Source organism: Cajanus cajan, chromosome 7, assembly GCF_000230855.2.
Source record: "Cajanus cajan strain Asha chromosome 7, NIPB_CcT2T_4, whole genome shotgun sequence".
Classification (NCBI taxonomy): domain Eukaryota; kingdom Viridiplantae; phylum Streptophyta; class Magnoliopsida; order Fabales; family Fabaceae; genus Cajanus; species Cajanus cajan.
Genome location: NC_138523.1, coordinates 42,733,114 through 42,754,959, shown reverse-complemented (window position 1 = coordinate 42,754,959; position 21,846 = coordinate 42,733,114). Strand labels below are relative to the sequence as shown.

General features: G+C 37.7%; 3 protein-coding genes across 3 annotated transcripts; all 3 read right to left on the bottom strand.

The window, feature by feature from the left end:
- Positions 1-672: 672 nt before the first annotated feature.
- On the bottom strand, positions 673-4,673 carry LOC109795224 (alkaline/neutral invertase A, mitochondrial). Its single transcript, XM_020354663.3, has 6 exons — positions 3,844-4,673; positions 3,130-3,289; positions 2,757-2,968; positions 1,928-2,427; positions 1,704-1,752; positions 673-1,292 (listed from the first exon to the last, which is right to left on the bottom strand). The coding sequence occupies exons 1-6, from the start codon at positions 4,471-4,473 to the stop codon at positions 966-968; spliced, it is 1,878 nt and encodes a 625-aa protein (XP_020210252.1). The 5' UTR covers positions 4,474-4,673; the 3' UTR covers positions 673-965.
- A 1,197-nt stretch (positions 4,674-5,870) lies between these two features.
- LOC109788385 (AP-3 complex subunit mu) lies at positions 5,871-8,593 on the bottom strand. The gene is made up of 8 exons (XM_020347100.3): positions 8,428-8,593; positions 8,211-8,310; positions 8,020-8,130; positions 7,855-7,944; positions 7,418-7,665; positions 6,922-7,131; positions 6,522-6,729; positions 5,871-6,415 (listed from the first exon to the last, which is right to left on the bottom strand). Exons 1-8 carry the CDS (start codon positions 8,460-8,462, stop codon positions 6,170-6,172), a joined length of 1,248 nt encoding a protein of 415 aa, XP_020202689.2. The 5' UTR covers positions 8,463-8,593; the 3' UTR covers positions 5,871-6,169.
- A 1,905-nt stretch (positions 8,594-10,498) lies between these two features.
- Positions 10,499-14,060, bottom strand: LOC109817450 (golgi apparatus membrane protein-like protein ECHIDNA protein). Its single transcript, XM_020382696.3, has 6 exons — positions 13,899-14,060; positions 13,519-13,575; positions 13,217-13,420; positions 12,980-13,039; positions 11,534-11,660; positions 10,499-10,900 (listed from the first exon to the last, which is right to left on the bottom strand). Exons 1-6 carry the CDS (start codon positions 13,911-13,913, stop codon positions 10,812-10,814), a joined length of 552 nt encoding a protein of 183 aa, XP_020238285.1. The 5' UTR covers positions 13,914-14,060; the 3' UTR covers positions 10,499-10,811.
- Between the last annotated feature and the right edge of the window lie 7,786 nt (positions 14,061-21,846).

Below are 21,846 nucleotides of genomic sequence, written 5' to 3'. Positions count from 1 at the left end.
ACTTGACAGTTGACAAATTTCTAAACTCAAAAAATATCTTCTTTTTTTTCACAATATCACCCATTTATGTTTTAATTAATGATTATAATTGCTCTATCTGTTCTTTTTTATTTGTTAGATTTTTAGTCAAAGTTTATTTTTATTTATTTATTATTTTCAAATTTCAAGACAAGATTAATTATTATGTTATTAATTATATCCTTACATCTCATCTAACTTTTAATTAATTTGTATATGTGCATTTATTATGAAGCAAAAATGAAAGAGAATATAATATGATACATTATATGGAAAATAAAAAAATTTATTACGTTTCTTGATTTGTGTAAAATAAACTTAAACTACTATTATAAAAAAATGAAGGTAGTATAATTTATCTTCCAATGTATCCTCATTTAATGTTTTTTAAACCAAAATGATGAGTTCTTGAAACTTACTATGCAGCCAAGATCCAGTTGAGAGATAAATTTTCAGCTGTTGGCTATAAGAATTAACAAGCAAAATATAATCTTGTCTGTCTTTACGTAGTGTTACACTTACAGTTACTGTCTTCTGCAAACATCCTAGGACATCTACTAACGTTATTTAGTCTCAGCATCAGTGATGAGAACGTGATGTCAAAGAAACAGAAGAACGAGGAAAAATAATTAGGTACGCTCGGAAAGAAACTGATTATAAAATGCTGCAAAGTCGCAACTGTATAATGAGATAAATCAATGTGAATATTTGTGGGTATACACACAAGAGGTCATACTTCTAAACCTCTATCCCGTCATTGTTAAAAAAAGTAAAAAAAAAGTGTGAGAATAGGCCTCCCAGAACAAAGGAAAGCCTTCTTTACCATAATTTACAACAATGGAGAACATGTTAATTTTCCAATTTAACTTTTCCTATAACCTACCAAACGCATTATATAAACATATGATCTCCTGAACTCTATGAATGTACACTACACTATGTATTCATCATACAAGAATTTGAGACCTTGCAGCACCACGAGAACACCTTTTCCTGCCCCTCTTGCTAAGTCCACAAACACATATGTCAAGAAGCTCATAGTCTTCCTCCCAGAATAACATGGATGCCATCTCAGGATTCTTCAAAAGCATCTTGGACGTAAGGAAACCAGCTATAGTCCATGTTTGATATAGCCGCGATTGTTTTCCAATAAATTTTCCAGTACGCGTATCATAGTATTCCGGCCAAGAATCAACTGGCAGTCTTTTCTCAGCCAAAGCAACGGCTTTCTGAGCAAGTTCAATTCGCCCCATTTTGATGCATGCCAGCGTGAACTGAAGATGATGTTCAAGGAAATACATCAGAAATTAAAGCAACACTTCATGACTTGACAGTTGATATGCAAGGTCTCAATAAGAAAATAGGCAAATTATTTTGTTTCGTTATTAAACATTTTTCTCTCTCACAATTAACAACCCAAGAAAATAATCTCTCTTGATCCTTTCTCTTCATACTTCAGATTCACTATCATATTTTAGTTTCCTGATTTCTTCAATATAGTAGAATTGAGTTTCTATTGGTTGTCTAGTAAGTACTCCTCGCATGCATCTTATTCCCAATGATCAGAACCACCAGAATTAGGAGTTCCATAGTTGAGGCGAGTAGTTATCCACAGGACAAACTGGATAACCAACAACATAACCGAGCTTTCCTTAAAACACACATTGTCATCAGGAAAAATTTACCTGCCACAGAAGGGTTGGCCAAGATCCACCATTGTGATATGACCAAGGGCTGCAAAAGTTAAGTATGTTGTTTCAGTTAAGACTTAAGATGCACAAAGTAGGAGCAATTCTGACAGCAAAGATAAACAAATTATACTACACATGTTCTTCAAATGGACTATGTATTAAAAAAATCATCGTTCTCAGATATGCAAACAGAAAGGAAAATTATGGTAAGAACTTACGTATTCTTTGGGTCGCAGCCAGTAATTATGCGCCACTCTTCATTATCAAAGGCAGGATAACATATCTTTAGAGGCATATGGCCCACAAGATCATCCCATTTTGCTTCTATCAAATTTAAAATAGCCTGGTTCTGTCTTGGGGTGCCCAATGATGAGACGATAGACCAAAGATTTCCAAGGGTGAAAAACCTGAAGTCCATGTGAGCTGGCTGCAAATTGCCAATCAGATATCCACCTTCTTCTGGAATCCAATCCATTAACCACAATGGAATTTGTTCTGGATAGATGTTGAATTTGTTGATGGCATCAGTGGAGTACTCTTCAGTTTTATACCTGTATATTTCATTGATCTTTCTCATATCCACCCAATAATATTCTCTAATGTGGAATGACAGCGCACTGAGTCTGTTGTTAATGGCCCTAATTAGATTATCGGTTCCACTTCCATCAGTTGCAACAAGCATCTCACGTGAGCAGCGAAGAGCGGAGTAAAATAATGCCTGTAAAATAAAACTTACCACACATAAATGGAGGGATAATAAGTAAAAATATAGAGGTAGAGTGCAGAAACGACATTACCTGAATTCAGAGTTTTATCTCATGTATAGCAAAGACAGATTAATAATGTCACGTGTAGCTTATACATGAAAATAGCATATATCAAAAAAAACCCGGAGCATATACTGGTATAAGTATAGAGTAGGGCAACTGCAACGCATCATTCTATTTTAAATAGAATAGACCACAACAACAGCATAAACTCCAAATAAATATTTAGCACCTAATATAAATCACATAACAATGAAAAGCATAGCATAGTTAAACTCACTTGGATCTCAAGGGGGTGGCCATGAATTCCCATCCGCCTATCTATCATGCAAGACCCATCGGTGACTAGCAAAGAAGGAAACATATCAAAACCATCTGTTAAACACAACTTAAGGATCATTCTTAATCCTGTTTGAACATCCACCCTTTCGTGCAAGCTGCAATCACCAGTGAGCTTCCCATAAGCCCGCAAGAGGATGATCCACCACAATCCTATCAAGGAAACAAAATAGAAACAATAGAGGAGAGTCATTTTGTTATCTATGCAAATAATATTTTTGAAAGAGCTCTTGGTTTACAACTCATTAGCAATTTTCAACATTATTCTTCTTTAGGCAGTATTATACGAAACTGCCAAATAATCAAGTACTAACCTGAATCTACAGGTGCAACACGACCAATAGCTGATTCCCCAAAATCAGGATCTAAAACTTCTTCATGATTATCTTCATCAAGAGCCACAGTTCTAACTTTGAAACTTGCAGGCATCAAGCCCTGGCCTGGACTGTAGCAGTCCACTGTTTTCTCCCAACTCTTGTAAGAAAAAGGTAGAATATTAGCTATCAATATTCAACAAAATTTTAAAACACTCAATGATTGAAGCAATCACAAATACACTTTCTTCGGGGATCAATCAAGCACAGAAAAAATATTGAATTAACATTTAATCATCATAATAATACACTTTCTTATAGCATTTAACCCTCAGATTTACAATTGATCCTCAGTATCCACTGCAATGGTGACAAACCAACTCCTAACTAAATAGTTGTGAAGAATACATGACAGGGAAGAACTATTCACTCAAATAGAAAAGGGATTCAGCCATTTATAAGTTAGACTTAGAGATATTGCGAACACGACGGAATTAAACACTAGGGAGAACTGCACCAATACGTCATCAGCAAATCACACAAGTGAAATCGATACTAAATTTTAACCCAAAACCTTAACCCATCATGCTTATGGGTTTTTTTCACTCACTCAACGTACCTAACTTTATCTGATTTAGAACTCTCATTCACAATTGAACACCAACAAGAAATCACATGATTGAATCATTAGGTGACTCTAAAAGCGTAAATTACCTGCAACTGCAAGGTGTGAAGAAGAAAGTTCTTAACAATCTCATGTTCTCCCCTGAGCAAGAAAGCAAGTGCTGAAGGGACAAAATCCCTAATAAAGACCTGATCATAATTCAAGGGTAGCTTGTCACCAGGATCATTTGCAGCCACAGTCCCCACAGGGTTGCCACAATAGCTCACAACAGCTCCCTGCAACAACTTCCATGCTTGTTTTTCCACCTCTGAGTCCTCCCCTTTGGTCACATGCACATCACCACCTAAATTTTTCTCATCATCCTTGTCATCACTTCCCACCACCAATGGCTTCACATTATTGATGCCACCCTGAACGTAAATCCTCTCAAAGTTGTTGTCATTGACACGGGTCTCAACAGTGGTTGAGAAATTTCGAACCTTGAAGGTGAAGACGTCCCTATTCGTTGTGCTTAAACTGCAAGGCAATGATACAGGGACAAAATTGGAAGAGGGTAAGCCAAAAACATTACCCTTTGTGCGATGAATTTGAAAAGGGTGGTGATGATTGAAACGAGGTTTTGCAGGTGGGAAGGCAAAAAATGGTGAATTTGGGGAAGCAAGGAGAATCCTGCGAGCGGATTTGATGGCGCGGTTGCGAATAAGGGCAATTGTGTTCATCGTTAGAAAGAAATGGAAGTGAGGAAAGAGATGAAATGTTAGTATATCATATCAAACACGCAAAGGAAAAAGGTATTAAGAATTAGGTTGAGTGGCTATGCCATGTGGTGGGGATTCATGGCGGTGCTGCTGCCGGCGGGAACACATAAATCTTTCATACTTTTTCCGTGAATTATTATTACAAGGTTATCCATCCATTAGTTGCACTACATTTTAATTTCTATTTTGGAAATTTTGTTTTAAAATGTTTGTATTCCATGCACTATGATTTTAGACATTGTATAAAATAAACTATGATTTTGATATATATAATTTTTTAATGCAGTCATTGATGATAAAAAAAAAAATATAAGTAAAGAGGTAATTATTTTCTATCAAATTCATTCATTTAAAAAATAATGTAATATTTGAATCATTAGGGTCAACTTAAAAATGGATTAGTAGAAGTTGAAATAATATATACAAGTTCTATACTTAAATTTTAATACTGCTATTATAATTCTGATAAATAAAAAAATAAAGTGACAGTTTAAAATACTTTGTGTATAAATAGAAATTGATCTTCACTATTTAATTAAAGAATATAAGACTCAAATAATTATATTAACTTTTAATGTTGATGATATTCTTTTAATTTTTATAAAATCATACATTTTTAATTTTAATCTCGTTTTGGTAAAAAAAATAATAAAATAATCTCTCTTATACTACAAAATATTTATTTTAGTTCTTATTATTTTTTATTTTATAAAATAATTTATATATTTTTTATTATGCCTCCTTTGATTTTATATGTAATAAATATATGTTAATTGTAAGTGTAAATTAATTAAGGGAGAGGATATCATACATGCAAAGGAAAAGGTATTAGGGTATTAATGTTAATTAAGTGTATAAATTTCTATCATGTTAGTATATCATAGTGCAAAGTGTCAACCGTCAACTATCATCAATTCTTTAGATCTATTACGTCCCTTGATGAATGACTTTGAGCTTGAAGTACAATTCCGAAATTAGGCGTTTATTTTAAAAGTGTAAAGAATAATCCAAAATTACTTAAATATAACAGTTCTAAAATTGAATAAAATAAAACTACTAAGATAAAAATTATTCAAATAAAAACTTAATCACATAAATTCAAATTAACGTATTAAAATTATGGTTAAAAAATAAAGCAAATTAACTTGGACAAATTTATACTTTATAATTTTTAACAAATTTTATATTTTTGTCAATAAATTAAATAATAAGTATACTTATGTACCGAAAAAAGAAGTAACAAGTATACTTAAGGATTTTATATGTACTACACCCTCTTCAGCCAAAGTCTTGAAACACCAAAATTACACATCTACCTATTTTTATTGTGAGATTAAACTATTTATCATAAAAGCTACTTATTCTATAAGATATTAGATAAGATTAAATATATAAAAAAAAATGAATTGAACATCTCAACAAAGCCTGTTACTTCTACAGGCTACTATGGCCACGGAAACAAGCTAAAAAGGAGTATTTGACTAGGGGTGCAGCAGCAAACTCCATTGACCTCATATAACCAAGGTAAGGTTCACCAAAGAATAACTCATGACCAGAAGAAAACATTAACTACTTTACAAAAGAAACCATCCATTATTATTACAGACAATAAAATCTCTTATCCACACTATTCATATGACTTATGGTCGATTCGAAATTATGATCTGACTTCAAATTCACCTGCCCGAGTAAGAGCTCGAAAACCTTTGTAAAATCGGTATGGTACAGTCTTCAGATCCAATTTATCTATTTGCAGACCAGAGAGGGCAACACCCATTATCCTAAAACCAACTTGAAATGTAGGGAAGACATGAAGGCGATCCAATCCAGTTTCAATCACTAATGTTCCAGACAGGGAAGGAGCTTTATCTTTTGGGATTCGATCAATGGACCATATGCATGTCTGGTATAACAAGATATAAATAAAGAATTAAATTATATAGCAAAATTGTGATTTTAAGTACTTCTCACAATTCACTAAAAGCATTATACTTGTGCAAATTATGTACCTTTTTAGCAAGGATGTTTACTGTTCCATGGTTAGAAGTCAGATCAGCTGATAATATGAAAGGAGGGAGCTGAAACTGAACAGTGACGGAGTCAATTGTCTTTCCAGGATCATTTCTTATTCCAACCAATACACTAACACGGCATGTCCCACCATCTGAAGTTAACTGTGGCTTTACATATATTGGGGTGCTCTTCAACTTTCTAACTCTGAAAAGTGAAGTGCTTGAATTATTGAGAGAACACAATGTGGGAATGCAAACAGAGAATTCAACATTCACAACTACAACTGTAACCAAAATGACTTTCTACAGGCACGTTTTTTCTTCATGATACAAAAGAAACAGCTTCCACCAAGCTGGTTTCAAATCCTGATTCAGGCGACAAAAGAGGATACTGTACCTGTAACTCATCAGCTTAAACTGTCCATCAGGAGGCACAAAAGAAAGAATTTGATGAGACTCCCAAGGCCGAAATCGAACACAGGGATGGAACCTCACATCATCAAGGATGGAAGGATTTGTAAATGAAAGGGTTAAATCAGGAAGACCTGAGATCCGTGAATTTACTTGAACTTCACCATAGATCTCACATTTCACCAAGCCCCCATCCCTGAATGAATAAAATTCTTTAGCTGTGACTACAAAGAAAGAAGCGAATTCTCCACAAGATAAAAACTACTAAACAGCGGTCTCAACATGATTTGTAATACATTTCTACCAATAAAGTTCCGCAAGTTCAAGCTACCAAGAGTCAGCAATATCCCATTCACAAAACTTTTAAAATAGATATCTCATTCACCAAAACATTGTAGCTAATAAGACAATAATTAATTACCAAAAGGTAAAAACACTGTCTATAGTTTTAAGAAGTGATAACAGAGAATGAGCATATAGACCTGCTTACAATCACATCCATTTCTTCAACAAGGTCTACATAGACTTCATTGTTGGCGTACTTTGGCTCTGCTGTTCTCCATGGAATACAAGATGCAGTAGCCGCAGGAAGGGTTTCACTCACATTTGAACTGTTACCAGTCACAATGCTCAAGGCTTTGTTAACCATATTCGGTGGAGCAATCATCTCTCGCAGGATACTAGGTTCTGTAGTTAAGGGGAAGCCATTGTCTATCATCTCATCCAACAGCTACAAGTACAAAATAACTAATTAGTTTGCATCTAGAGCCTCTTTGGATACAAACTCAAAAGAGCTTTCAAAAGTTTCTCTACCGAAAATAAAGTTTCTTTTCTCAATAAAAACTACTTCTAACTTGTATCCAACAAGACTTAACTCTAATCAACAAAGAGCTATGGGGAAAGTACTAGAGATAAGTACCTCATACACAATGACAAAGTTGTCTTTAACTATGTCTTCATTCAATGCCCCAAAATAATCATTGAGGACATCAGCTACCCTACAAAGAAACTAAAAATCATATAGTTAAGAGAAAATTGAAAAGTAAACAAAGTGGCTTCACATCATGAGTTGCAAAAGGTATACCTCAATGGCCATTAAGGGTGGCATTTCAACTTGCGTGCACCCCAGAAAAGTGATTCCCTCGCGAAAAACATGGAAAATATAATGCGTGGGAGAGGCAATCACTGGTTGTTGCTGAAGGACACGAATAAATAAGGTGAATGAAATTAAAAAAAAAAAAAAGTGAAAATGAAACAATAAAATAAAATAAACACCTTGAAGGAGTCGCCTAGTGAAATGGTTTGTTCCCAGAACCAGGCACAAATGGAGCGATCCACGCGGTGCCCCGTGAGCTGCTTCTCCAGCATTACCTCTCTACCCATGAAATTAAATTCAAATTGCAGTCAAATTAACACTGAATTTCAAGCAAGTGGAGCAGACTCAAAGCATACATGTGAAAAATAATCGAATACATAATTTTGTTTATCTTACCCGGCATCTGAGACGAGAAATATGCACTGCAACATCACTCTCTTACTCTCGAGTGAACCCCAAATCGGAAGGAAGAAAAGTGCGTAAAATAGCTTACAGTGAAGCAATGAGTCATCTTTGAAATGATTCCAACCAGAAGAAGCTGGCAAACTTAGCTGCTGACATGGATATCCAATCTCTATCTTATTAATTTAATCTCTAAATACTTTAATTTTCATATATTTATATTATCACTGTATTGTATTCTAATCAATCCTGACAATCCATGCTGACTATGACCAATCTCGAGAGAAAAGAAGACAAGACAAATTTTTATTTAAAAAATTATTCAGAATTTTGATAATTTTATCTACGAAAAGATAAAGTGATAAATTATGTAAAGTATCTCATGGGATTCAACCAAAGTCTCACGTCATTCAAACAAGAAATTGGACATGAATTTATATATACATAATTTTCTCCATTGGAAGAGTGACATTTTAGGCGATATCCAAAAGCAAAACATGAAAGGGAATAAAAAGAAAAGGAGAACATGTACAAAATTGTTGTGCACTATGGGGTTACCACATAGACCCACTCTTAGGAAGACTTTTGATACAAGAGATCCCAAACTTGAATCCCTCCATGTTACTAGGAAGCCTCTCTTCCACATGGACCCACTTGTTGAGCACCTAGGGGGGTTACCACACATATACATGTCTCCACATTGGTGAGATATTGTCCGCTTTGGGTTCAAGCCCTCACGGTTTTGCTTTTGGACATCACCCAAAACCCATGTCCACACAGTTGTCTCCATTGGTTGAGAGACCTTTTGGGTGATATCCAAAAGCAAAACATGAAAGGGAATAAAATGAGCCTTTTGGGTGATGTCCAAAAAGCAAAACATGAAAGGGAATAAAATGAAAAAGGCCTCTCAACCAATGAAGACAACTGTATGGACATGGGTTTTGGGTGATGTCCAAAAGCAAAACCGTGAGGACTTGGGCCCAAAGCGGACAGTTGTCTCCATTGGTTGAGAGGCCTTTTAGGTGATGTCCAAAAGCAAAACATGAAAGAGAATAAAATGAGCCTTTTGGGTGATGTCCAAAAGCAAAACATGAAAGGGAATAAAATGAAAAAGGCCTCTCAACCAATGGAGACAACTGTGTGGACATGGGTTTTAGGTGATGTCCAAAAGCAAAACCGTGAGGGCTTGGGCTCAAAGCGGACAGTTGTCTCCATTGGTTGAGAGGCCTTTTGAGTGTTGTCTAAAAGCAAAACATGAAAGGGAATAAAATGAGCCTTTTGGATGATGTCCAAAAGCAAAACATGAAAGGGAATAAAATGAAAAATGTCTCTCAACCAATGGAGACAACTGTATAGACATGGATTTTGGGTGATGTCCAAAAGCAAAACCGTGAGGGCTTGGGCCCAAAGCGGACAATATCTCACCAATGTGGAGACATGTGAGAGGCCTTTTGGGTGATGTCTAAAAGCAAAACTGTAAGGGCTTGGGCCCAAAGCCGACAATATCTCACCAATGTAGAGACATGTGTATATGTGTGATAACCCTTAATACACAAAAGTATCTGTTACCGTCAATTACTTGTATCTGTTACCGTCAATTACTTGATTCTCTTAAATAGGATTGGTAATAGTTGGAAAAAGATATAAAAATTAGTATATGAAAACTGAACTTAGTACCAAACTAAAATCAATTAAATATGTATTCTTTTATTTACTGTTATAAACAATATATAATTCATTTTAAAAATAGAATATATAATCCCGTCTCCCTTGCCCTCCAAAATCCATTTCTCAAATTTATCTTTTATCTTTTTTTTTTCTTCTTTTTTGTTGTTTAACAAAATAGCCTAAGTGCAAGTAATCTACATCAACATTACTAGTAAAATACAGGTTTTTTTTTTTTTGAAAGTGCAGTAGTGGATTTCGCAATGTTTTGGTCATTGAGACAATTATGACCGGTTACTCGTGATGATGCAACATCATCGTTTATTATTATCCTTCAATTTGCATGAGTCAATATCACCACATCGTCTTTTATAATTATCCTTCAATTTGACAATTTCCATGAGTCAATATCCTGATCATATGCCGTAAAGATTTGTTGCAATTGATACAGTCATACATAATATAAATCGTAGCCCTTCGATGCAAAAAGAATACAAGAAAAAAAGATTTACAACTAAAAACAACTGTTCTACTATGCAATTCGATCGTCAAAGTCTCATTCAAGCCATTTCATATAAAAAGTACAAAATTTTGCAGTTGTTGTATTATGCAAGTTCAATGAATCCAATCCGATGCTAGCCGAAATAATCATGTACAACCTTCCACCGCATCTCAATAATGCACGGTTCAACTTGCATTTCCATTTTTTACAATCAGACGACACTGAATGCTGACTGGAGGGTAGACGAGAACCGAGAGGCAATTGTCTGAGAGGCAAATTGTTGAATCTGCTTCTTGGCATCTGAAAAACAACCAATCAGTTTTAGCCATTGCGAGTTTTTCCATTAAAGCTTAAATGGTATATTGATATTCATTTGGAGTACGAAGAGAAATCCTTCCTGTTGGGTGGGAAGAGGACACACAGAAGTACAGAGCTAATAGAACCACTATTCTCAAGATATGGAGTAGAACTAACCTTGAAGAAACTCCTAACTTCTAAGGCATGTATGTTTCACAAACATCCAAATTATTCGAACTCAAACATGCATTCACGGGAGTAGGATCAATTAAACCAGATGCAATGCAGAAAATATTGATATAACAAAAAAAAACACGACCCAGAGTTCCCAATCACACCAAAACAGGGTACTACTACAAGGAGTTATTCCTTTTCACAAACTATGTACAATATCATTCCAAAATGGTGCTTCTCGTTACTTAACCAACACCCTACAATTATTTCTAGTTATAATAACAATAATACCTTTAAATTTGCCCTTTTTTCCAGCAGGGAATTGGCAAAAAAAATATCATAAATTGCAATTTGACAGATAAAAGATGGACTCTAAACATGAGTTATTTAGTCAGTATACTCATATTTCAAACAACTTCAGGGAACATACATTTTAACAATATTAGCAATAAACTTGCGCACCTTTTTTGCACTTGGTAAAACCAACAATATTTGCAATGCTGAGGGTCAGACAAACTCCTACAACAAGCAGATAATCAGCTTGAAGCCTTATGAGTGAGAATATTGCCAGCACAATCCATGCAACTGCCTGTAGAACAATACAAATAATAAAATTATAAATAAAAAAAATCATTTCTTATGCTGAACTTGATTATGATTGTATCTTTTGGGAGGGGGTGGTATCAAAACTACAAGCAATGTTGTTAATGGCAGTGGTAGATGGTGGAAGCAAGCAAAAAAAGCCCATAAAAATATGCTAGATAGTATAGCAGGTTAAAGTGAGGCGGCTATAACAAAATATATACCACAAATACCCCAAAAAAATGTACAGTCTAACAAAAATCTAACATATGTTACAAAACAATAAACCAAAAATATTGCAATTCATAACTTCAAAGACAGAAAACTAGAGCTTAAAGGGGGAATCAATAGGGAAAAAAAAACATAAGGGACAGAAGATTTAAAAAAAAAAAAAAAAAAGGAAGTGAAACGAAAAAATTGTTGGGTAGCTGGAGAAGGTAACCAGAATATGGAAAAGAAAATGGGGGGTGCACGGGCAGAAAAACCAAAAACAGGGAGGGGATTGCTAGAAAACCAAGGTTATCAATGGTGGAAGGCCAAAATTCCACCATATAAATTCATCGTTGTGGCACCACATAGTGAGCCTTCCTTCACAAATTGCCTATGGTGGATGGGTAAAAACATGCCACGTCATAGCGCTATAATGGTTGTTTAGCAACATTATAGAAAACACAGGTTGTTCAAAAACACAAGCAGTTGGAAATGGAGTCTTGGCTGGCAGAGATGGATGAGGAAAGCTAAAGCATGCCAATGTGAGCTGAGAGTAGATGGATGCAGGTCCCCTAAAGATTGTTTATTACAGTTTCACTAAAACTTATGGGTCAAGGGTATACCATGGAAATGGTCAAACAGATTGGGTCAGAGTGACCCTCCTTTTTTTTTTCTAGGCGTCTTCCACCATAACTGTTTTTTTTCGCTCTATGGAGTTGTGAGCATGGGGGCCACCATGGCACCACCACGAGAATCTTCCATAGCCTCAGTATGGCATCTTGTTGAAAATTCACCACACCGATGCCATCCCGCCATCATCGCAAAACTGCCATTTAAAACAGACTAAAAGCAGCAACACGACCATGCCTTGTTAATTCAGGGTTATTCTCCATCTGAACCCAAACTTTATGGAGAACTGGTTACTTTATTCTGAGCATTATAACCTATTTAGCATACTATTTATTCCTAAGCACCATCTCAACGAATCTGATCAGTCAATAATATTATATAAAGCCCCCCCTTCACTGAATCTCCCAACAACCACATAACTCCATAAGGATCCAACAGAAAACTGGAATGTCAGTCGAACGCTGGAATCAAACCATATTTTCTTACCGTAATGTACAGGGTCCACCAGAAAAGCCATGAATCTTTCTTGTTCATCCGAGCCAATGACTGCAAGGGAAAAAAAATCAATATATGTAAAGATGCAAACAGGCATCTATAAACAATCCAGATCCCGTTCTTATGCTATGTTCCAATTCAGCAGAGACGATACATGATAGAGATATCATTTGATCACTACAAAACAAAATTACACAGACACAACCGATCTAAACAAGGAATACCTACCTCATGGTCGAGACATTCAAATTTCCAAACACTCTCACCCAGATCATTAATTTCATTCCACCACCTCAAACCAACTAAAATCCGGCCACTCACATTCTTGACCACCCAAAAATCAAGAGCAGCAAGGAGGACAGTCACCACAAAAATGATGACAAAGTTATCAATAAAGAGTGCCGATAGAATGTAAAATGCCAAGGCTGAGGCCTGCCAGAGACAGAAAATTTGATGCCTTAATGAAGTGAACATGGCTTCCATAAAGTTATAATCAATCTAAGAGCACAATTAGATACACATTTCAAAACCTTGAATAGCACATGAAATAAGCAAGTCTTGGGATTGGCGTAGTTTTCACCCTCGGGCTGCACACACAGGAAATTTCAATTAATCACCTAAATCTGAAAGGAACCACAATTCAATTGCACGAGCAATAAGTAAATCCTATCCACTTTCAATGTACAGCGCAGAAAATGAAAATAAATAAATCAATCAATCAAAGGCGTTACATTACTGAATCGTGAGAGGAAATTAATTACGCGAGTATAGAGATGCTAATTGATTATATTTTCCGCGAGGGAGAAAAATGAAATCAAGTCTCTCTCTCTCGCTAGGAACGACGAAAATTGAAAGAAACAACTTAGATGAAAGCAGATCTAAGAGTTATGCGGAGAAATAGTTGAGTCACCTGAATGGGATCCATGTGTACAGTTGAAAGAGAAGGAATCAGAGACGACGGAGCAAGAGCATACCAGATCTTATACCCCTGCAACGATTTTCAGACCAAAATTTGTTTCCAACACAAGTTATTGAATTTCTCACAAAGTATGAAGATTGAAGTGTTTAAGTCTTTTTTTTTTTCGCAAGGAAATGAAAACCGTAGACCAAAAAGGCTCTTGGGCTGGATTGGGCTTTACCCCACCCCCCTTTTCAATTTTTTTTAATAGTTTCTCACTCTTTTTTTCTTGCCAAAAATCTCATTTGAAATACAATTACATACTAAATATAGACAATTTTTTTTGCAGTAATTTTAATTTTTTAGTTTCTCGCCTCGTAGAAATTAAATTCAACTCTACTCGATATTTCATGGTATTTTTAAGGATAAAACTTATATGTAATATGGTAAGTGTTGTTAGTATTTTATAATCAAATTTGGAATTTGGTTTTGGTAATATGTATAATATTGTTGAAGTACAAATCTAATTTTGTTTGAAGAACAACTAACAGTCTCCACAGTACTATGTCTAAATTTTGACTTATTTTAAATTCATGTTCTTTTTTCCCAAATTTTTAATAGGTTTTTATGGGATCTCCAATGTTGAGAAAAATAATATTAATGAGTTAAAAAAAGGTTATTTAATAAATTAAGTTTCATTCAATAATTTAAAACTATGTAAAAATAAATGAATTATTGTATTAAGGAAGCCTAAAAATATATTTTATATACTAATTATCAAAAAGAAATTAAAAGGTTGTTTATATATGCATATACATCTATGTAAATTTAAGAGTTATTTTTTCATCTTTGCTATCTTAGGAACGGCTGGGCATAGACAATACATCTTTAAGTCGCAACAATAATAAAATGTTCATCTTAGCATGCTAACTTTAAAATGATTAAAATAATAATAAAATGTTCATCTTCATGTATCCAAGCCCATAAAAGAGTTGGGTAGAAATGAGTGCAAAAGCCCAAAGTTGAATTCCTTTTTTGAATAACTCGTTTAAGCTCATTTCTTGCTTTAACTTCTGCAAACAAAAAGACCCATTCCCACATCACTCTTTGTCCTCGAACCAGAAATAATAAGAAAAACAGAAGTACTTGGAATGTTTTCCATGTTTGGTGATGTCACGCTTGTTTTGTTTAGTTGGATATTTGTGCATCTATTTGTATGAGTCGCCTTTATGTTTTGTTTAAGGGAAAATGCTCAAGAAATAGATAGTGCGGTAAAATAATCCATTTATCTAACTCATCATCCCAAAAATATAATATTTCATAGTTTAGATTTTAATGAATTTATACTGCAAAAATTTTAAGATTGAAAAAATTGTAAATTTATAAAATTTGAAAGAACTCTATATTTTCAGCAAATATTCAAAGTTATAAGTGATTAAATCAAACATAAAAAAATATAAGGTTTGAATTTTGATAAAGAAAAAAAAACTAATAAAAATGTTATATAAATAATCATTTGATTTTTTTCTTGACAAATGTAGGGGAAATAAACCACCATAAATAAATTATATTGAATTTTTAACACACATGAATTTTATGGACAACATAATAACAAAACATTAAGATATATTAATTGTGTAGATAGTTGAAAGGAAATAGAAATATAAAAGTGAAAAAAAAAAAAAGAGATAGAGAGAAGACAGAAAGAGAGGAAATGTAACGACCCGGCTGGTCACTACACACGGTATAGCACACTAAAACACCAGACAGATAGAACAAGTATATAAATATAGGATCTAGAATATATAAATATACAAGATTCCAGTCTGACTAGAGTTAAAGTGTACCAAGGAAAATTACAACCAAATGCTACTATCCCAAGTAGCTACAAGCAAAATATCCACACAAGCAAATTAGCTCCAAAGTCCGCCGGAGACTCATCCCAAGAAGCCCACCTATTCCTGCTCTGCTCCCATACATAGTATGATCATCGCAGTTCCAACCACATGGAAAACATGCAAGGGTAAGCTAGTATTCTTTAAAAATCAAAACATACTAGTAAAGGATTAGCAATGTAAATAAATTCATCGTTATAATTATCAACACATCTGCACAGCTTATATTGCTCAACAACATCAGCACCGTAATGCGGTTATATCAACACTGCTTAGTAGCAGCAACAGCACCACTCTAGTGGCTATAACAGCACCGACTTAGCGGCAACAACAACACCACTCTAGTGGCTATAACAACACCGACTTAGCGGCAACAACAGCACCACTCTAGTGGCTATAACAACACCGACTTAGCGGCAACAACAGCACCACTCTAGTGGCTATAACAACACCGACTTAGCGGTAACAACAGCACCACTCTAGTGGCTATAACAACACCGACTTAGCGGCAACAACAACACCACTCTAGTGGCTATAACAACACCGACTTAGCGGCAACAACAGCACCAACAACACCACCTCAAGTGGGTATAATCAGCATACAGCTCAGCATTATATAGTACAACAAATCAGCATACAACACAGCTAAGTAGTATTCAACACAACTTACTACTCATAACTCAGTTCAACATCCTTATAGTACAATACTGTTAAAAATCAACATATAATTCAGCTCGACTCAACAACAAAATTTGACACAGTTCAAAAATATTCATTTATTATTAATCATAAAAAAATTAATAATTTCAAAAACTAACTTCCCTTACTTGGATAATCCTGAACCGAAATTTGAGCAGAACCTCCTCCTCTTTCTCCTCTTTTCTTTTCCTCCCTCTTTCTCTAAGGATTTTCTCTTCCCAAGGTATGAATTTTCGTAACTCCCCAAGCCCCTATTTATAGCAATTCTGGCTCCTCTACCCGGTACGGCCGTTCCAAAAAGCGGAACGCCCGTTCTGGGCTCGAAAAAGCTACGCAAATTTTTGAACTGGAACGGCCCGTTCCAAATACGGAACGGCCCGTTCCCAATTTCCAGCAGAACGGCCCGTACTCCTTTTGAAACGGCCTGTTCTCCCTTTAGAACGGCCCGTTTCACAATCAGAACGGCCCGTTCTCCTTGTCGGAACGGCCGTTCTGAGCCCGTTCTAACTCAAGATTTTTAGTTAAATTTTAAAGCTTGGAACGGCCCGTTTTGTTTTTGGAACGGCCCGTTCCAAGTTACCAAAACACCCTTCAAACTTTTTGAAAATTGCGAAAATGCCATCAATAATTACAATAATACCCCTATACCTTTATAAAATTCACGAAAATGCCATTTTAATAATAAATAATAATAATAAATAAAAAAATAAGGTATTACAATTCTCCCCAACAACAAAAATTTTCGTCCTCGAAAATTCACTTACTTAGAAGAGATATGGGTACTGTTCGCTGAACTGACTTTCTACTTCCCAAGTTGCCTCACCCGTAGTTGCATCCCAAAGAATTTTCACCAATTTTATGGACTTGCCACGAAGCTCCTTCAACTTATGATCAATTATAGCTACCGGTTTCTTTTCATAAGTCAGATTCTCCTTCACCTGCACCTCATCCATCTCCACCACATGACTCGGGTCATGAACATACTTCCTCAGCTGGGACACATGAAATACATCGTGTAGGTTTGAAAGAGACGGTGGCAAAGCCAACCGATAAGCAACCGGACCCACACGCTGTATTATCTGATAGGGACCCACGAATCTTGGTGTTAACTTCCGAGTCTTCAGCGCTCTACCCACACCAGAAGTCGGAGTCACCTTCAGAAACACATGTTCCCCCTCAGCAAATTCTAAAGGCTTACGCCTTTTGTCAGCATATGATTTCTGCCTACTCTGAGCAGTCCTCATTTTCTCCTGAATCATCTTCACCTTCTCAGTAGTCTGTAGGATCAACTCCGGTCCCACAACCACTGACTCACCATCCTGATACCAGCACAGAGGAGTCCTACATCTCCTGCCATATAAGGCTTCAAACGGCGCCATCCAAATACTAGCATGGAAACTGTTGTTGTAAGTAAACTCCACAAGCGGTAATACTTCCTCCCAACTACCCAAGTGATCTAACATACAAGCCCTCAGCAGATCCTCCAAGGACTGGATTGTCCTCTCTGACTGACCATCCGTCTGTGGATGATAAGCAGAACTCAGCTTCAGCTTTGTGCCTAAAGCTCGGTGTAGACTCTGCCAGAATCTGGAAGTGAACCTCGGATCTCGGTCGGAAATAATACTGGAAGGCACCCCGTGCAACCGAACTATCTCCCTTATATACAACTGCGTCAGCTTCTCTAAGGACCACTTGATATTGACAGGCAAGAAATGCGCACACTTGGTCAACCGATCAACAATCACCCAGATAGCATCACTATTCCTAGATGACCTAGGCAACCCCACGATGAAATCCATAGTAATGCTATCCCATTTCCACTCGGGAGTCTCAATCTGTTGCATTAACCCACTAGGCTTTTGATGTTCAACCTTTGCCTTCTGACAGGTTAAACAGGCCGCCACATACTCAGCTATCTCTCTCTTCATACCAGACCACCAGAAAGTCTTCTTGAGGTCTTGGTACATCTTAGTCATACCTGGATGTATGCTAAGTTTGCTCTTGTGACCTTCCTCTAGCACAACTCTCCTTAGCTCAGCATCCTGAGGTAGGCAAATCCTGCCTCTGAACCTTAAGATCCCATCCTCTCCCAGCTCAAAGCCTACAGCTTTATCGGTACCCAACATCCCAAGAAGCTTCACCAGTTCGGTGTCTTGCAACTGCTTAAGTCCAACTTGCCTCAAGAACTCATTAGTTATGGTAACTGCCCCACAACTAATGTGATCCTGAGCTAACTCCACACAGAGATTCAAATCTCTGAACTTCTCAACCAACTCCAGCTCTCTAATCATCATACTTGTCATATGGATGGATTTCCTACTCAGCGCATCTGCCACCACATTGGCCTTGCCTGGATGATACATCAACTGAAAATCAAAATCCTTCAGAAACTCCATCCATCGCCTCTGTCTCATGTTCAGCTCCTTCTGATCAAACAGATACTTCAGACTTTTGTGATCACTGAAGACACTGAATCGAGCTCCATACAAGTAATGCCTCCAAGTCTTTAAGGCAAACACCACAGCTGCTAACTCCAGATCATGAGTGGGATAGTTCCTCTCATGAGTCTTCAGTTGCCTTGAAGCATACGCCACCACTTTCCCGTTTTGCATCAACACACACCCCAGACCCTGATGAGAAGCATCACAGTACACATCAAAAGGCTCACCAGAATTCGGTAACACCAACACAGGAGAAGTAGTCAACCTTCTCTTCAACTCCTCAAAGCTCCGTTCACAGGCATCTGTCCAAATAAACGGCTGCTCCTTCCTCGTCAACTGGGTCAGAGGCGCTACTATCCTAGAGAACCCTTCAATGAACCTCCGATAGTAACCCGCTAAGCCCACAAAGCTCCGTATATCCGTGACAGTCCTCGGGCGTTCCCACTGCAATACCGACTCCACCTTAGCCGGATCAACAGCAATCCCCTTAGCTGAAATCACGTGGCCCAAGAACTTCACCTCATCCAACCAGAACTCACATTTTGAAAGCTTAGCATACAATTGCTTCGCTTTCAAAATCTCCAACACTGTCCTCAAGTGCTCTCCATGTTCCTCCGGGGTCCTTGAATAAACTAAGATATCATCAATAAACACTACCACGAATTTATCCAAGAACGGCCGGAAGATTCTGTTCATGTAGTCCATGAACACAGCGGGGGCGTTGGTCACACCGAACGGCATCACAACATATTCATAGTGACCATACCTAGTCCTGAAAGCAGTCTTCGGTATGTCACCCTCCTTCACCCTAATCTGGTGATATCCTGACCTCAAGTCAATCTTAGAAAACACCGTCGCGCCCCTCAATTGATCCATTAAGTCATCTATCCGGGGAAGTGGATATTTGTTCTTAATGGTCAATTTGTTCAGCTGCCTGTAATCAACACACAGTCGACTACCCCCATCCTTCTTCTTTACCAACAACACAGGAGCACCCCACGGCGAAACACTCGGTCGCACCAACTGCTTTTCCAATAAGTCCTCCAACTGATCTTTCAGCTCAGCCAGCTCAGCAGGAGCCATCCTATAGGGAGCTACTGACACTGGTCCCGCACTTGGAACCAGGTCAATGCTGAACTCCATCTCCCTAACAGGAGGCAACCCAGGCACCTCGTCAGGGAACACCTCGGCATACTCCTTCACCACATCGATACCAGCTAAGATCCTCTCGGTCTCCACACTCGTGGTAGCAAGCAGAAGACAGCACTCTGCCCCATCCCTCAGCAAGGACTCAGCTTGAATAGCTGAGATCAACAGCTCATCCTCCTCTTGAGGGAAGATTAACCGCCTATTGGCACAGTCTATAAGGATGCGATTGGCAGACAACCAATCCATCCCTAAGATTATGTCAATATCCACCAAAGGTAAACAAATCAAGTTCACCTTGTACTTCTTCTCATCCACCACAACTGGACAACCCACGCACAATTCAGAAGCAATCACAGAAGTAGAAGCGGGCGTCGACACAAGTAGTCTCAACCCCAACTCACACACAGGCACACCCAACAAAGCAGCACATGCATATGATATAAATGAATGCGTAGCACCAGAGTCAAATAGAATCATCACATCCTTACCAGCGGCCTTGCCCTTCCCCTTCACAAGATCAGAAGAAGTCGAAGCCTCAGCACCCGTCAAAGCAAATACCCTACCAGCAGTAGTAGGTCTGTCACCCCTCTGTGTATCAGCTCTCTGTGCACCACTCCTCTGAGTATCAGCCCTCTGTACATTACTCCTCTGAGTGCTCCTCTCTGGTCTATCCCCCGTAGGACAATTTGCCGATTCGTGGCCCATCTGATGACATCTGAAGCAACGGTTCTCCGTGTGCGGACAGTCCCTGATAAAGTGGGGCCCAGCACACCTGAAACATCTCAGAGTGGCACCTCCACTCTGTCTATCTCCACTAGCAGCACTGAAAGATTGCCTATAAACAGAACCCCCTCGCTGTGGTTGGGGCCTGTCATATGGTTTCCTCTGACTCTCACCCTTCTTGGACCCATATGGTCCCCCAATAGTCCTTACAGTACGGTTGCCACCTTCCAACTGTTCAACCACCTTCGCCTTCTCCACTAAGGCTGGGAACTCCGTGATGGCCATAGGCACCACCATCCTCTTCAACTCATATCTCAATCCATCTGCAAATTTCCTGCATTTCCAAGCCTCAGGCATAACCTGCGAATAAAAACGGGCCAGGTGCTCGAATTTTATCGCATACTCAGAAACTGTCATCCCACCCTGATGCAGTCGCATAAATTCAACCTCCTTGGCGTGCCTTACACTGTCAGGAAAGTATTTCTCCATGAACACTGTCCTGAAACACTCCCAGTCAACGGTAACTCCTCTAGCAACAAGCATCTGATAGGTGCCTCTCCACCAATGCTCAGCCTCTCCCACAAGCATGTACACAGCATATGCTAACCTCTTCTCTGGAGAACATCCCAGTACGGTAAAGATCTTCTCTAATTCACGGATCCAGCGGTCAGCTACCTCTGAATCCCCATCTCCAGTAAACTGCGGAGGGTTACACTTTCGGAACTCAGCAAGATCCCGGCTCTCCTGTGACCCTGCAGGTCTTGCTGCACTAACTGCAGCTCTCTCAACCTCCATCCTAGCAAAATAGGTATTTTGTTGTTGCATAGCCATGGCCAACATCTCGAGGGCACGGGCTATCTGCTCATTTGTCCTAGTCATCTTCTACAAAGATAACAACTTCTTTAGTAAACAGTAACTAAGCCACACAAAATCAATAGCACAACAAATCACCACAACAATTTCAGTACAGCAGACATCAACAACACAGCACAGAGCTAACACAGCAAAAAGCCTAAAGGAACTACCCCCAAAGAGTGTCCACTAGACTCTAAC

Excerpts from the sequence above, each read along its gene's own strand:
- LOC109795224 (XM_020354663.3), bottom strand. The coding sequence starts at position 4,473 with ATGAACACAATTGCCCTTATTCGCAACCGCGCCATCAAATCCGCTCGC. Across the intron at positions 2,428-2,756 it reads GCCACCCCCTTGAGATCCAA|GCATTATTTTACTCCGCTCT; the intron begins GTGAGTTTAACT and ends TTTATTTTACAG. Across the intron at positions 1,293-1,703 it reads GGCCAACCCTTCTGTGGCAG|TTCACGCTGGCATGCATCAA; the intron begins GTAAATTTTTCC and ends CATCATCTTCAG.
- LOC109788385 (XM_020347100.3), bottom strand. The coding sequence starts at position 8,462 with ATGTTGCAGTGCATATTTCTCGTCTCAGATGCCGG. Across the intron at positions 8,131-8,210 it reads CACTAGGCGACTCCTTCAAG|CAACAACCAGTGATTGCCTC; the intron begins GTGTTTATTTTA and ends CGTGTCCTTCAG. Across the intron at positions 7,666-7,854 it reads ACTTTGTCATTGTGTATGAG|CTGTTGGATGAGATGATAGA; the intron begins GTACTTATCTCT and ends TTGTACTTGTAG.
- LOC109817450 (XM_020382696.3), bottom strand. Across the intron at positions 13,421-13,518 it reads TATTTCATGTGCTATTCAAG|GCCTCAGCCTTGGCATTTTA; the intron begins GTTTTGAAATGT and ends TGTCTCTGGCAG. Across the intron at positions 11,661-12,979 it reads GGTGGACCCTGTACATTACG|GCAGTTGCATGGATTGTGCT; the intron begins GTAAGAAAATAT and ends ATTGTTCTACAG.